Below are 13932 nucleotides of genomic sequence, written 5' to 3'. Positions count from 1 at the left end.
CCAGCGATCAGCTGTTCAGTGGCATACAGAAGGCATTGGGGGGGGGGAGGAGCGGGAGCAGGAAGATGCATGGGAAAGGGGTGGAATGGGGTGGGAAGAGGCGGGGTGGGGATGGGAGCTTGGGAGAAGGAGTGGGGTCTGGGGCCTGAGGTGGAGCGGGAGTCCAGCACCCCCAGGGGAAATCACAAAATCGGCTCCTCTGAGTGCAGGCACTGTCTAAATCATTTTCTGAAAGATACACAGGAAGTGTGTGGTAGAGGCAGGAATAGAACTCATGTCTCTGGAGCGGCAGACCAATCTAAGAAGAGCATCTCTAACTGTAATCAAGTTTTCATCACAATACAGTATTAAAAAGCTGAATGCCCAACAGAGGTGCTCTCACACATTGTATTAACTCTACTACTAAATCATGAGTTCCCTATGCGGAAAGACTTTTAATACTAAGATAACATCACAGGGTTTTAGTTTAAGACCAGAAACCAGAATAATCTGAACCTCACCAGAAAATATAACTGTTGTATTTATATATTTTTTTTAATGACCCCCTATCAGTTCTGTGCTTGTGACAAATCCAGCCCTGGGCTGAGCACCCCCTGGCAGCAGAATTGGGGTGATTCCATAGTACAAGGAAAGAGGTATCCAGGCAGCACCCCTGTGCAATGCAGAGCCCACTCCACAAGAGCACCCTGGATACCCGGACATGGGGTTCAGGTGAAAGTAGGGCATGTGTTGTCAGGGCTGGAAGACAAATGGGCTACTCTCACCTTTGGATTGCAGTATCCCTGCAGAACAGCTCCATGACCTGGGGAGAAGAATTTCTCTTGCTGCGCACATACTGCAGTTACTTGTGCTGGGTATGGGGCCCAAGATTTGGCCCTGAAGAAGCTCTGTGGAAGCTGTGTAATAAATACACAACATAGCTCTTTTCCTCGGTCCTGCTTCTGCACCACTGAAGTCAATGGGAGTGTTGCGCTTGCTTTTTGTAAATTACATACAGCACCACGGACAGGGAGCCAGGTCTGGGATGGAAGACAGCTACCGAACAACACTCAGCACACTGAATAGCATCGGAGGAGGGAAAATGTTGGCCCTATTTTGCTCATAGTCCTATATAGTAAGTGCCATGGGATTTTTAATGTCCATGTAGAGCTGAGAGGGCCCAGATCTCATCTGAAAAATCCACCTGCAGTATTCAGCATGCAACTCAGTTTATCTTCTTTATATAATTGAAAGGCTGCTTGCATTTGAGCATTTTGTTCCAAGAGTTTGAATCTAGGGTCCAAAGCCCATTGAAGTCTATGGGAGTCTTTCCATTGGGTTCAGTGGTTTCTGAGTCAGGCTGTAAGCATTCAGAATCAATGCTAGCAGTCCAACTCATACATGTACTCTTACCATGATGTTTAGAGATTTATGCAGTACAGCACATTATCCATGCACACTGAAATAAGGAGGCATCCTCACATGGGCAATATTCTATTATTTATCTATTACAATTAATGGAAATGCTAGAAAGTGGACCTATCCATAAGAACTAAGTGCACTTGGCGCAGCTTAAAAATGCATCCTAAAGAAAAATGCCTCCATATTCTACCCTGGATCTTTGAACAGAATACATCAAAATTAACATTTAATTAAATTTAATTGCAAGCAGACACAGAAAAGGGTGACCCTGATAGTCATACATGGGGAAATTACTAGTACTTAATCAACCCAGGTTCTTAACACTATCTGAGTCCTATTGAGTGAAGTAGTTGATGTTCTTCTTCGAGTGATTGCTCATGTGTATTCCACAGTAGGTGTGCGTGCTCGCCACGTGTACCGGTGTCGGGAGGTTTTAAGTCGTGCGACACTTGTAGGTGCCCGATTCCAGTGAGTCATCTGCATGCGGACTGTTTATGCTGTTTGGGTGAAACTCATCTCACGGCACTGCTCCCGCAGCCCTGGGTGTCGATCGCCGGCGAGTCCCTGTCGTGGATCCGCCCGTTGGAGCCGATCGCCGAGCAGCAGTACCGATGGTACCAGTCCTCCACGTTGAGATCGAGGTCTCAGGGTCGGCACCACTCCCGGGGCCACCACTCCTTCCAGTCCAGGGACAGTGGCAGGTCATATATCAGCCTGGCCTCCCTTTGTAGCCATCCATCGATGGGTCAGGCCAGCCAGGCTGAGCAGCCCACTCCCCTGGTGCCACATCAGGTGCAGTGGCACTGGGCCCCGTGGCCGGCACAATGGTACCAGTGGGCACCGTGGGCCCTGACGCAGCCCCCGGTGGGGGTTTGCTCGGTGGCCGGAGCCTCAGAAGGGCCAATGGCCTCCCTCTCCCGGCCTCCAAGGAAGGAGTCGGTGGGACGTACAACCTCGGCACTGTGCCCGGAGACCGACCAGGTGGTGGCCCCTCTGGTGCTGGTGGACAGGCAAAGTACGGCGCTGGCTTCCTCGCCCTCCCCTGATGAGGCAATTATGGACCCGGAGGGAGGATTCTAAGGCCCACCAAGAACAATTAAAAAGGGTGGCATCAAGCTTCAACCTCCAGGCAGAGGAGGTGGAGGAGCCCTCGGACTCCCTGTTTAACGTACTGTCCACCTTGGTACCAGGCAGGGTGGCCTTGCTGCTCCACGAAGGGTGGCGAAAATTTCAAATGCCCTGTGGCAAACCCCAGCCTCATTGGCATCCATCTTTAAGAGAGCAGAACGCAAGTATTTTGTGCCCACCAAGGGGCATGAATACCTATACACCCACCCTGCTCCTAATTCCCTGGTGATTGAGTTGGTCTACCACAGGGAGCGGCAGGGACAACAAGCCCCTACTCTGAAAAATAAAGAGTCAAAGAGGCTGGACTCATTTGGAAGAAAAATTTATTCATCCTCGAGCTTCCAGTTACGGGTAACGAACCATCAGGCTCTCCTGGGCCGGTATGAGTTCAACCTGTGGGGCTCTTTGCCCAAGTTCGAGGTCTTCCTCCAGAAGCGTGAGAGGAAGGAGTTCAAAGCACTGGTGGAGGAGGGTATAGCAGCGGCCAGGGCAACCCTACAGGCAGTGGCGGATGCGGCGGACACAGACACGCGGTCCATGGCCTTCGCGGTGTCCATGAGAAGGGTGTTGTGGCTCCTGCTCTCTGGGCTGTTCAGTGAGGCGCAGAGCTCCTTGCAGGACCTCCAGTTTGACAGCAAAGCCCTGTTTGCGGAACAAACTGATATAAAACTTCGTGGCCTGAAAGACTCCCACATGACGCTTCAGACTCTGGACCTCTATGTTCTGGCTCCGGCTAAACCTAAGTTTAAGCTGCAGCAGGCTCCCGGCCAGGCCTCGCACTCTAAATATGAGCCCACTTATAAAAAGTCACGGGACTATAAGAAATGCCTGCAGAGGCAGTCTCGGCCTGCCCCCCAGGCAAACAGGCAGAGAAACAGCAGTTTTGACAGTACGCCCGGGGACGCCCTGCCAGTTCTCATCAGGAATTCACCCACAATAAAGCTTCCCTTCTCCAACCGGTTGTGTGCTTTCCTCCCGGAGTGGTCACGTCTGACCTCGGACCGATGGGTCCTCAACACCATCTCTGGAGGTAACACCATCTCTGGAGGTTACACCCTCCAGTTTACCTCCACCCCGCCCAATCACCCTCTGCTCCCGTCCCTCCTGGGGGACCCCTCGCTCTGCTGGAGCAGGAGGTGTGGCGGCTCCTAGGCCTAGGAGCGGTGGAAGCGGTACCCGGGGAGTTCAAAGGCAAGGGGTACTACTCCCGCTATTTCCTTATCCCAAAGGCCAAAGGGGGGCTCAGGCCCATCCTGGACCTGAGAGGTCTGAACCAGTACATGGTGAAGCTCAAGTTCCGCATGGTCTCCCTGGCCTCCATCATCTCCTCCCTGGATCCCGGGGACTAGTACTCTGCCCTCGATCTGCAGGATGCGTACTTCCACATCCATATATTTGAGGGGAACAGACACTTCCCCTTGATACTTTCACGGTTGGGCAGGAGAACTACAAATTTACGGTCCTCCCATTTAGCCTGTCCACTCCCCCAGGGTATTTACAAAGTGTATGTTGGTGGTGGCGGCCTACCTCAGGCGCCGGGGGGGTGTCCAGATCTTCCCCTATCTGGATGACTGGCTGGTCAAGGGCAGCCCCCCAGATCGCAGGTGTGGGATCACGTGGTGCTCCTTCTGTCCACATGTGCCACTTTGGGCCTGTTGGTAAACGACACAAAGTCCATGTTAGTCCTGGTACACCACATAGAGTTTATCGGGGCGGTCCTGGACACCACGTCGGCCAGAGCCTCCCTCCCTCAGGACATGTTCGAGACCCTGAAAGGGCTCATTGACACTGTCACAAGGTTTCCAGTGACAACAGCCAGAGCATGCCTCCAGCTCTTGGGTCACATGTCGGTGTGCATGTATGTGGTCTGCCACGCCAGACTCAGGATGAGGCCCCTCCAGCTCTGGTTGGCCTCGGAGTTCTCCCAGGCCAGAGACAGGATCAACAAAGTCCTCACTGTGCCCTAACCAGTGATCGCCTCCCTACGATGGTGGTCCTCCCTGGGGAACATGCTCCACGGGGTCCCATTCAGAGGCAGGCCCCCATCGATGGAACTGGTGTCCAATGCTTCGGACCTGGGATGGGGAGTCCATGTGGGGAACGTTCAGACCCAAGGTCTGTGGTCTGTGCAGGACCTGGCCCTCCACATCAATGAGCTCAGGGCAGTGCAGCTGGCATGCATGGCCTTCCGTTCGCACTTGAAGGGGCGGGAGGTCAGGGTTTTCATGGACAACATGGCCTCGATGTTTTACATCAACAGGCAAGGCGGGGCCCGATCCTCTGCCATCTGTCTGGAAGCCCTCAGGCTGTATAGTCCACAACATTTGCCTACAGGCCTACCACCTACCAGGCACCTGGAACTTGCAGGCGGATCGCTTGAGCAGGGACTTCTCCTCTTAGCACGAGTGGTCTCTTTACCCAGAGGTGGTGTACAGACTTTTCCAAGAGTGGGGAACTCCCCAGGTGGACCTGTTTGCGACTCGGCAGAACCATCGCTGTCCCCGGTTCTGCTCCAAGGGGGGGCTGGAATGGGGTGCTATTTCTGATGCCTTCCTCCTGTCCTGGTCAGGCCGGTTTCTCTATGCCTTCCCCCCCATTCCCACTGATAGGTAAGGTCTTGGAAAAGATAAAGGCAGACAGGGCCCGGGTCCTACTGATTGCCCCAGCATGGCCCAGGCAGCATTGGTACGGGACCCTCACGAGCCTGGCAGTCGCCCCGCCATGGCCGTTGCCGTCCCGCCCGGACCTGCTCTCCCAGGACCAGGGCCACCTCCTCCACCACAACCTAGCCGCACACCATCTCACGGCATGGCTGCTCAATGGTTAGGCCGGGAGGAGAGGACGTGCTCAGAGGGGGTCCAGTGCATCCTCTTGGAAAGCAGGCGGCCCTCCACGTGTCGAGCCTACTTGGCAAAGTGGTCTCAATTCTTCCAATGGGCGGATGAGCGGAGCATTTCCCCCGTGGCTGCCCTGATCCAGCTCATTCTGGACTACCTCCTTCACCTTAGGGCCCAGGGCCTGGTGCCCTTGTCCGTCAAGGTGCACTTGGCGGCCATATCGGCCTTCCACCCACCGGTGCAGGGCCACACGGTATTCTCCCATGCTATGACTGGCTGATTCCTTAAGGGATTGGATCGTCTCTTCCCGTATGTCAGACCCCCAATCCCACATTGGGACCTGAATCTGGTGTTGGCCCGCCTCACAGGTCCCCCCGTTTGAGCTGCTAGTTACATGCTCCTGGTCGCACCTCTTGTGGAAGGTAGACTTTCTGGTAGTGATCACATCAGCTAGACAGGTCTCGGAACTCAGGGCCCTGACCTCTGAGCCCCCGTACACGGTGTCCCATAAGGATAAGGTCCACCTCCACCCACATCCTTCGTTCCTCCTGAAGGTGGTCTCCTCCTACTACATGGGTCAGGACATTTTCCTGCCGGTCCTCTGCCCCAAGCCCCATGCATCCAGTAAGGAGCGCCGCCTCCATACGCTGGATGTGAGAGGGGCTCTGGCTTTCTACCTGGAGCGGACAAAACCATTCAGAAAGTCCTCGCAACTGTTCATCGCCTCGGCCGAACGCATGAAGGGTTGGCCGATTTCCATTCAGCGGCTCTCCAACTGGATCACATCATGTAGTCATATGTTCACACTTTCACCTTGCATTATGCAATTGTCTCCCTAACCAGGGAGGACGCTGGGTTCGGCAGGGCTGTGCTGCATCCCGAGAATTTGTGAACTCCTACCCACCTCCAACAGATATAGCTTGGCATCACTTACTGTGGAATACACATGAGCAATCACTTGACGAAGAAAAGACAGTTACCTTTTCCGTAACTGATGTTCTTCGAGATGTGTTGCTCATATCTATTCCACACCCACCCTTCTTCCCCTCCGTCGGAGTTGTCTGGCAAGAAGGAACTGTGGGTGGGGGGAGCGCGCAGCACCTCTTATACCGCGTCATGGAGGAGTCACTCCAGGGGTCACTAGGGGCGCTCTCCTACGAGTACTGCTAGGGGAAAAACTTCCGGCACCGGTGCATGTGGCGAGCATGCACACCTACTGTGGAATAGACAGGAGCAACACATCTCGAAGAACACCAGTTACGGAAAAGGTAACTGTCTTTTTTTTTTCCTTAAGTGAGTTAAAGGAAAGTCTGGAGTTACTGTTAGTAAGAGATAAGTTCAAAGGTTGTCTATAGGCTCTGTCTTGATGGGCAAAAAGGGTATGTTTCTAATTGTATTAGCTCGATTGAATTAACTAAGAAGCCCTCTTAGGGTATGTCTACACTGCATGTGGGAATGAGCCTCCCAGTGCAGGCCATAGACTTGCACTAGCACCCTAAAAATAGCTGTGTAAATGTTGCTTTAATCTTGTGACTTGGACTCTTAAGTCCTTCCCCATCCTGCTCCAGGCTTCAGAGTCCGCGCTCCACCCCCGGCCACAACATCTACGCAGCTATTTCTGGAGCACTTGCGTGTGTTTGTGGACCTTGGCTGCGAGGGCTTGTTCTCACCTGCAGTGTAGACATGCCCTTAATGCTCATGAAGACCAAAGAGGCTTGTTAATCCTGTTAAATTAATTTGACTGAGCTAAAGTAATTTAAAAAAACACACCTAATTCATCTGTCAAGAGTCAGAGGGTTTAAAAAAATATGAGAAAGGCACAATAGCCTCCGAGGCTGTGGCTAGATGGACAAATAAGGAGACTTTTTCCCCTCAGGTAGTTTTAGCACCTGGTGTCTTTTTTACCACATTCACTAATGTGGTAATTTCCTAATGTGGACACCTCAGTTTGTAGGTTTTCCTACCTTAGCAGGTGCTGAGGTAAACCCTCAGCTCCCCACTGGTATTTATCTCTGACCCATGCATAAATTACACTTGCCTTGCCCACTCTAGGATTTTATCATGCATTATCTAGTACACAGTAACCTGTTCCCCTCCACTTTTTTGTTTTGTTTTGTTAGTGTGGATGCACCTTTAGAGTATTTAGAGCTGGTTGTTAGGCTTCAGTGCAGCAAAGTGCAGCCTTGTTCTCTGCCTGCTTGCAACGTGCAGGAACCAAAGGAATCCAAAGAGCATTATTTTGAGACAAAGATGTCAGGATTTAGATCTAAGAAGTTTAACTCTTCCTAGCAGGTAAAGTCTAAGAGTTAAAGGATATCTTAATTGAGTTAAGATAACTCATCTGAGGAAATTGGATTGAAAAACACTTTTTTGCCCCAGAAGACAGGACTTTATTGTGCTGAATACAGGCCTTGTTTAGACTAGATTCAATATGTGATGTTGGCACATATAATACATTTTTGAAGACTAGTGTAAACAAGGAACATTGCTTTAACCCATGCTAAAATGGCTGAGATAAAACGGGTAACATCACTCCATAAATCTTAGCCTAGACAAGTCCTGGACAGTCCAGGCATAATTCACTTCCCCAAATTAATCTCAACTTTCTGTTTGGTTTTGCTCCCACCTGTCTCTAGCAGCTCCCCTTGACTGGACAACAGGTACTATGGCGAGCCTGTCTTAACCAAATATTAGCATCAACTTGGGATAATTGTGAGTGAAGTTCAGTGTTGGGAAAGGTGCTGGGTTTATCCTACTATTTCTACTGTGGCATAGATTTAACTAAATACTTCCCAGAATTCTTTGTCAAATACCGAGTTGAAATAAGGAGCACCTTGCATTTCAGACAGACACTGCCTTTCCCTGGACTAATGCAGTTGACAGTTGTAAAGTGAGGAACGTTATTGTGAATAAAGCTGTATCCAGCCAGCTCATCTGGCCAGATTTTCGATCTTAAAATCCACAGCAATTTCTCCGATACTTTATAAGATGCTTAAAGTGATGCCTAAAGTACTTTTGAAAGATACGCATTTACAGGCTTTGGTGGTTAATTTTTTAAGATCCGAGTATTTAATTGAATCAAAGAGAACACATCATGCCGGAAGCAAAAACTAACACACTGGCCTCTCGTTCCACAAAGCTCTCTCCCGCAGCCCACTTGGAGGCAATCCAGATCAGATTTAGCTCTTTTCAGCCCGGTTTGTATTAAATCCTTGTGGTTTCAGGTGCCCCATGGGAAGTAAGCCGAGGCCAGGGGAGTTGGTGTAATCCGAGGCCAGTGAGCTAGGGGCGAGGATTTCACTGTAACTTGGCTGCGCCTAGCGCACGGCGGATCGGCACGAGCAGAAGTTGAACGCCCCGGGCAGCCCTAGGAGGAGTCTGTATGTGCCCCGGACCTGACCACCTCTTCCACACGGGTCTCGGAGCGTGCGGGGCGAAGCTGCAGCCCAGTCACCCGGCGGCGCCACACGCGAGGTAAGCGCCTCCGGATCCCCGGGGCCGAGACTGAACCGGGGTTGCAGCTCGTCAGGGCTGGCTAGGCGGGGGCGGTGATAGCGCTAAGCGGTAGGTGAGTTTGGGTGCGAGGGGGGCAGCGGGATAGTGGAGGAGGAGAGGGTGCGGGTCCTTGGGGGAGCATTGGGGTGCGATAGGAGATGGAAAGGGATCCGGGGTGTTAAGGGGGGGCTGCAGCGGAGGAAAGACCTGTGGAGTTAAGGGGGGGGGATGCATTATTATTGGGATTGCAATAGCACCTACCGGCCCTAGTCATGGGCCAGGACCCTACTGGGCGAGGGGAAAAGTGAATGTGTGTGAGAGTGTTGGGGATTATGTGGGGGCAACAGGGTGTGTGCTGAGGGTTGTGGTGGGGGGAAAGGGCCGGTATGATTGGGGGAAGGAATTCAACGGAATTGTTGCTTGTATATAATGACAAGAGAGTTTCTCTCTCTTGCCCTACCACCCCTGTTCATGTTGTGAGGCAGCCAGTCCCTTAGCAGGAGCAGACAGACATCCAAGGTGCAACGGCAGCCAATGGCAGGGGTGGCAGGTTTGTATAATTTTTGGGGGTGCCCAGCATGGGTCCAAGTTCCCCCACCCCAACACACACACCTGCCTTGTAAGCCGATATATATTTTTCAAACTAATGTGAACACGGACTGGATTAACAGTTTCCCTATATTGCACAATGTGGGGTGGGGGAGACGATGACTCTGGCTGGGAGTGCAGGCTCTGAGGTGGGGCTGGGGATAAGGGGTTCATGGTGCAGGAGGGGGCTCAGGGCAGACGATTGCAGTTTGGGGTGTGGGGGGGCTCAGAGCTGGGGCAGAGGGTTGCGGTGTGGGGGGATGAGGGTTTGGGGTGTGGGAGGGTGGGCAGAGGGTTGCAGTGTGGGGGGATGAGGGTTTGGGGTGTGGGAGGGCTGGGGCAGAGGGTTGTAGTGTGGGGGGATGAGGGTTTGGGATGTGGGGGGGCTCAGGGGTGGGGCAGAGGGTTGCGGTGTGGGGGAGGAGGGTTTGGGGTGTGAGGGCCTCAGGACTGGGGCAGAGGGTTGAGGTGCAGGGGTGAGGGCTGCAGGGTGGGGCCAGGGATAAGGGGTTCACAGTGCAGGAGGGGGCTCAGGGCTGGCAGTGTGGGCTTTGGGGCGGGGCTGGGGATGAGGAGTTTGGGGTGCAGGCAGGCTGCCTCGGAGCTGGAACCAGAGAGGAGGACTCCACAGTCCCCCCAACCCTCTCCCCATCGTCAGCAGCAAGCTCCAGGGGAGGGGCCCCTCCGTCCACCCTCAGCAGCACCCTCATCCGGCACCATCACTGCATTGCTCCTAGGTGCGGGGCCCCTCTCAGGTCCAGGAAGCCCCCTCGCCTCCACTGTGGTGGGTGCCAGGAGGGCTGCCATCACGTGTGCGCCTCCTCCCCTCTGCAGGCGGTGGCTGTGCCACTGCCTCAGCCTGCTGCAGCACCACTCCCTTTTGTGGCTGACCAGCAAGGGAGCGCAGTGAGGAGCAGCAAGGCAGCCGCCCGCTGCCCAGGGTGCAGGCAGGGACACTCTGGGGGAGGCGCGCGTGGGTGGCAGCTGGGGCTGGGGAAGGCGCATGGGGCAGCAGGCGGGGGCAGGGGGAGAGACCCGGCCCCAAACATTGGTGGAGCTGGGCCCCCGTGGCCTGAATTTGCTGGGACATGGGCACCAAGGGCCCATCTAACTCACTGCCCCTGGCCAATGGCAACAAGATTTCCAAATGCTCCTCTAGTTAAATCAGCTAGGAAATTTCCTGGGGAAAGTGGCTTTTCCTTAGTTGTTTTAACAGTCTCGGAACAAGGATGTGGTGTTGTTACCTGGGCAAGGTGAGGTAGAGAGGTGACTGGAGGGGACATGGGCAGGGGTCTCCCAGAGCAAAGTGCAGCCTTGTTCTCTGCCTGCTTGCAAAGTACAGGAACCAAAGCAACCCAAAGAGCATTATTTTGAGACAAAGGGATGTCAGGATTTAGATCTAAGAAGTTAGACTTTACCAGCTAGGAAGAATTTCAACAGGAAATAATTTCAAAAATGCACTTTGCAAAACTGTTACAGGGCAGAGTCCGGCTTTCTCCCCTTGAGTTCAAAGGCAAAATGCCTAGTGAATTCAGTGGGAAGAGGGTTGCTGCTTTGGAGCCAGGCTGTGCTGTGTTACTCACATCGAGTAGCATTGTCCTCCACAGGTACCCTGTCAACTTCAGTGGTATTAACTCAATGTGTGAGAGTCAGAGGTACCACAAGCTGGCATTCTGTGCTTGTCTGTCAAACACTCTTCCTGTAAGTGTATTGGAGATGAGATTTTAAAGAGACAGTGTGTTGTGGTAGACCTATATTTAGCCCTGCATATATGGAAATAGTTTGCTGCAGAGTAGTATAAAATTATAAATGTGATTATTTTACAGCTTATTAAAAACCGTGAACTTTGAAAATTTTGTACTAAAACGAGCATATATTTCATAAAAAAGTGTATGAAAAATTCATTCCATTTTCTAGTTAGCTGTGGAGCTAGTAGAAACATTTCAAAATTCAAAAAAATTCAACTGGAAAAGTGGGATGGAACTTTCACACACACACCAAGTCATTTGAGTCCCATTTTTTTGACCAGCTCCACAATATTTACATTTTTGTTGCTGATTGTATAATAAGGCAAACTTACATAAAAGCTCTGTCATGTAGTTCAATAGTTTGAATCACATGAGTTTCTTAACCAATATTTTAAGTGAATGGTCTTCAGATTCCCTCTACTTTTGTGGTTTCCAACCACAGAACTGTGGTTGATTGATCTTAAAAACATATTTGTTTTCAATTTTTCAGTTTATAATGGATCAGTATGATTAACCATGAGTGATACAATCAAAAAAATGCTTTAACTGTCCAAATTCCCAGATGGTATCACAGAATGTAATTCTCTTATTCCTTGGGATACCTGTACAACTATACCTGTTCCAAATTCTGTTGGAAATAATTATTTCAAATATAAGAATGAACATTGGAGCATTTGCAGCATGAGCTATGCCTTTGTAGTATGTAATATGTGCAGAGAGGATTAATTGTCTTTCTGTCAGTTCATTACCTAAGACTTGATCATGCAAAACCTTAGTGATGCACATAGTCTTTACTTATAGAAGTAGTCCCATTTAAATCAATGGAAGTAATTTTGTGATGAAGGATTGCTAAATGTGGCCCATATTCTTTTAAAGGGATATTAAAACCATAAAAATAAAAATGGCGACTGAGACAGGGCTCAATTGTGTTGAGTGCCTTCTGGGAGGTCCTCAGTGCTAGCGGTATCAGCATCTTGCTGGGCTGAGCCAACCCATAAGTATGAAGTAATATAAATATGCAAATACCTTCAAACCTACCTACACTATAAAGTTTTTAAACAATTATTTGTTTGTATCTCTATAAATTAGTACATGCTTGATAATTCAACTAGAAACCAAAAAAGCAAAATATACTTTATAAGTCTTATACTGATAATGAGTCTTGGCTGAACTAATGCTTTTTGTTTCACTTACTTTTAAACTTGTTTAATTTCCAAGAATGTAGACTCTTAATGAAACATTTTGGGTGAATTCAAGTACGTTTGCGTGATAACCTTTTGACTGTTGATTTTATCGGATTAACAAGCTAGTTGGAGCAGCCACATTCTATTTGTTGTTGTATGTCTGTTCCTGCAGAGTCAGTGAAATAACGTTTCCTTTAATGCTGGGAAATTACAGGGAAAACATGAAACTTAATGAAGTGTAGCAGGATTACATTTTGCTCAAAAGAGGTCTGTTATGCCTTTATTGTAGATAATATTGTTATTAATGTAACAATCATTATAATGAAATCTTTCACAAAAATAGTCCGTAGTTTTATCCATTCATTACTTTTTCTCCACTATTCTAGGCCTTGGCTACACTTACCGGCAAGTTCGACGGCTGGAAATCGAACTTCTGGGTTCGACTTATCGCGTCTAGTCTGGACGCGATAAGTCGAACCCGGAAGTGCTCGCCGTCGACTGCGGTACTCCAGCTCGCCGAGAGGAGTACCGCGGAGTCGACGGGGGAGCCTGCCTGCCGAGTGTGGACCAAGGTAAGTTTGAACTAATTCGAAATAAGGTACTTCGAACTTCAGCTACGTTATTCACGTAGCTGAAGTTGCGTACCTTAGTTCGAATTAGGGGGGGTAGTGTAGACCAAGCCCTATTTCATACCCTATTTTTCCTTTCTGTTCTATTTTATCTTTTACTTTGTCTTTACCTATGAGAGCATGTGGCAACATCATTTTAACTGAGGATATGTCAGTATTTTCTTTAGAAGCCTCCATTTTTAGCACTTTAAAACTCACTCATTAACTTTTGCTTTAAATTAAGACTGGGAAATGGCATGAAATAAAATATCTCAATGGAAGAGAGTGCATTTTTATTTTACAAAGCTTTGTCAAAATTGGTTTAGCTACAAAAATTCAGGGAGGAAAAGCTTGAAAACAGAGTATTTTGTCCAGCTTTGGGGGTTGAGTGTTCATACCTTTACCTAACAAATGGCTTTAAAAAAAATACAGTTTTAATGACTGTGAAGGCTGGGCCAAATGCTGAAATCCTTTAGATCGAGCCTGTAGGGAGAGATTTTCAAATGTTTTAGGTATGCACAGGGAACTGCCTTCTTCAATTATGTGTGTGGTTACTGCACTTGCATGAAACAAAAAGTAACTGAATGCTCAAACATCCTCATATGATCATTTGGGCATGCAGTTAACAGGTAGGTGTGTGCAGCCATGGTGACCACACACAAAAAGAAGGCATGCACTTTTATGTATATTTGGCAGATGTTTGTCCTCATTGATTTTACTTTACTGGTATTTGGTGATAATTGTAATCAATTTCAGGAGACATTTACTGTACCGTTCTTTTTGCCGTATGGGAGCTTTACAATCACACCTGTCATACAGGAAGGGATCTTTGTATTGATAGGAACTGAATGTTATTCACTGGAATGCATTCTGCCAGTCAAGTGGAATTGTAAAGCTCCAGGAGTGTAGTGTGTCCAGATAATAACCAATGCTCTTTTTGTAA

General features: G+C 49.7%; 1 protein-coding gene across 4 annotated transcripts in view; it reads left to right on the top strand.

Moving 5' to 3' along the window:
- SLC16A12 (solute carrier family 16 member 12) overlaps positions 1-13932 on the top strand; it is a 76596-nt gene that overhangs the window by 10925 nt on the left and 51739 nt on the right. For 2 of the 4 annotated variants that reach the window (XM_042856834.2, XM_024107277.3), the window contains exon 2: positions 8591-8840. The exons of 1 other annotated variant lie outside the window; for it this stretch is intronic. In XM_042856834.2, the coding sequence (XP_042712768.2) occupies positions 8749-8840 (92 nt within the window). In that variant the 5' untranslated portion in view covers positions 8591-8748. Of the gene's footprint in view, positions 1-8590; positions 8841-12767; positions 12954-13932 lie in introns of all 4 variants that reach the window. One more of the 4 variants, XM_065552052.1, reaches the window with a different exon arrangement.

Source organism: Chrysemys picta, chromosome 7 (genome assembly GCF_011386835.1).
Source record: "Chrysemys picta bellii isolate R12L10 chromosome 7, ASM1138683v2, whole genome shotgun sequence".
Classification (NCBI taxonomy): Eukaryota; Metazoa; Chordata; order Testudines; family Emydidae; genus Chrysemys; species Chrysemys picta.
The sequence above is the reverse complement of the archived record's forward strand: the minus strand, read 5'-3'. Positions and strand labels throughout refer to the sequence as shown.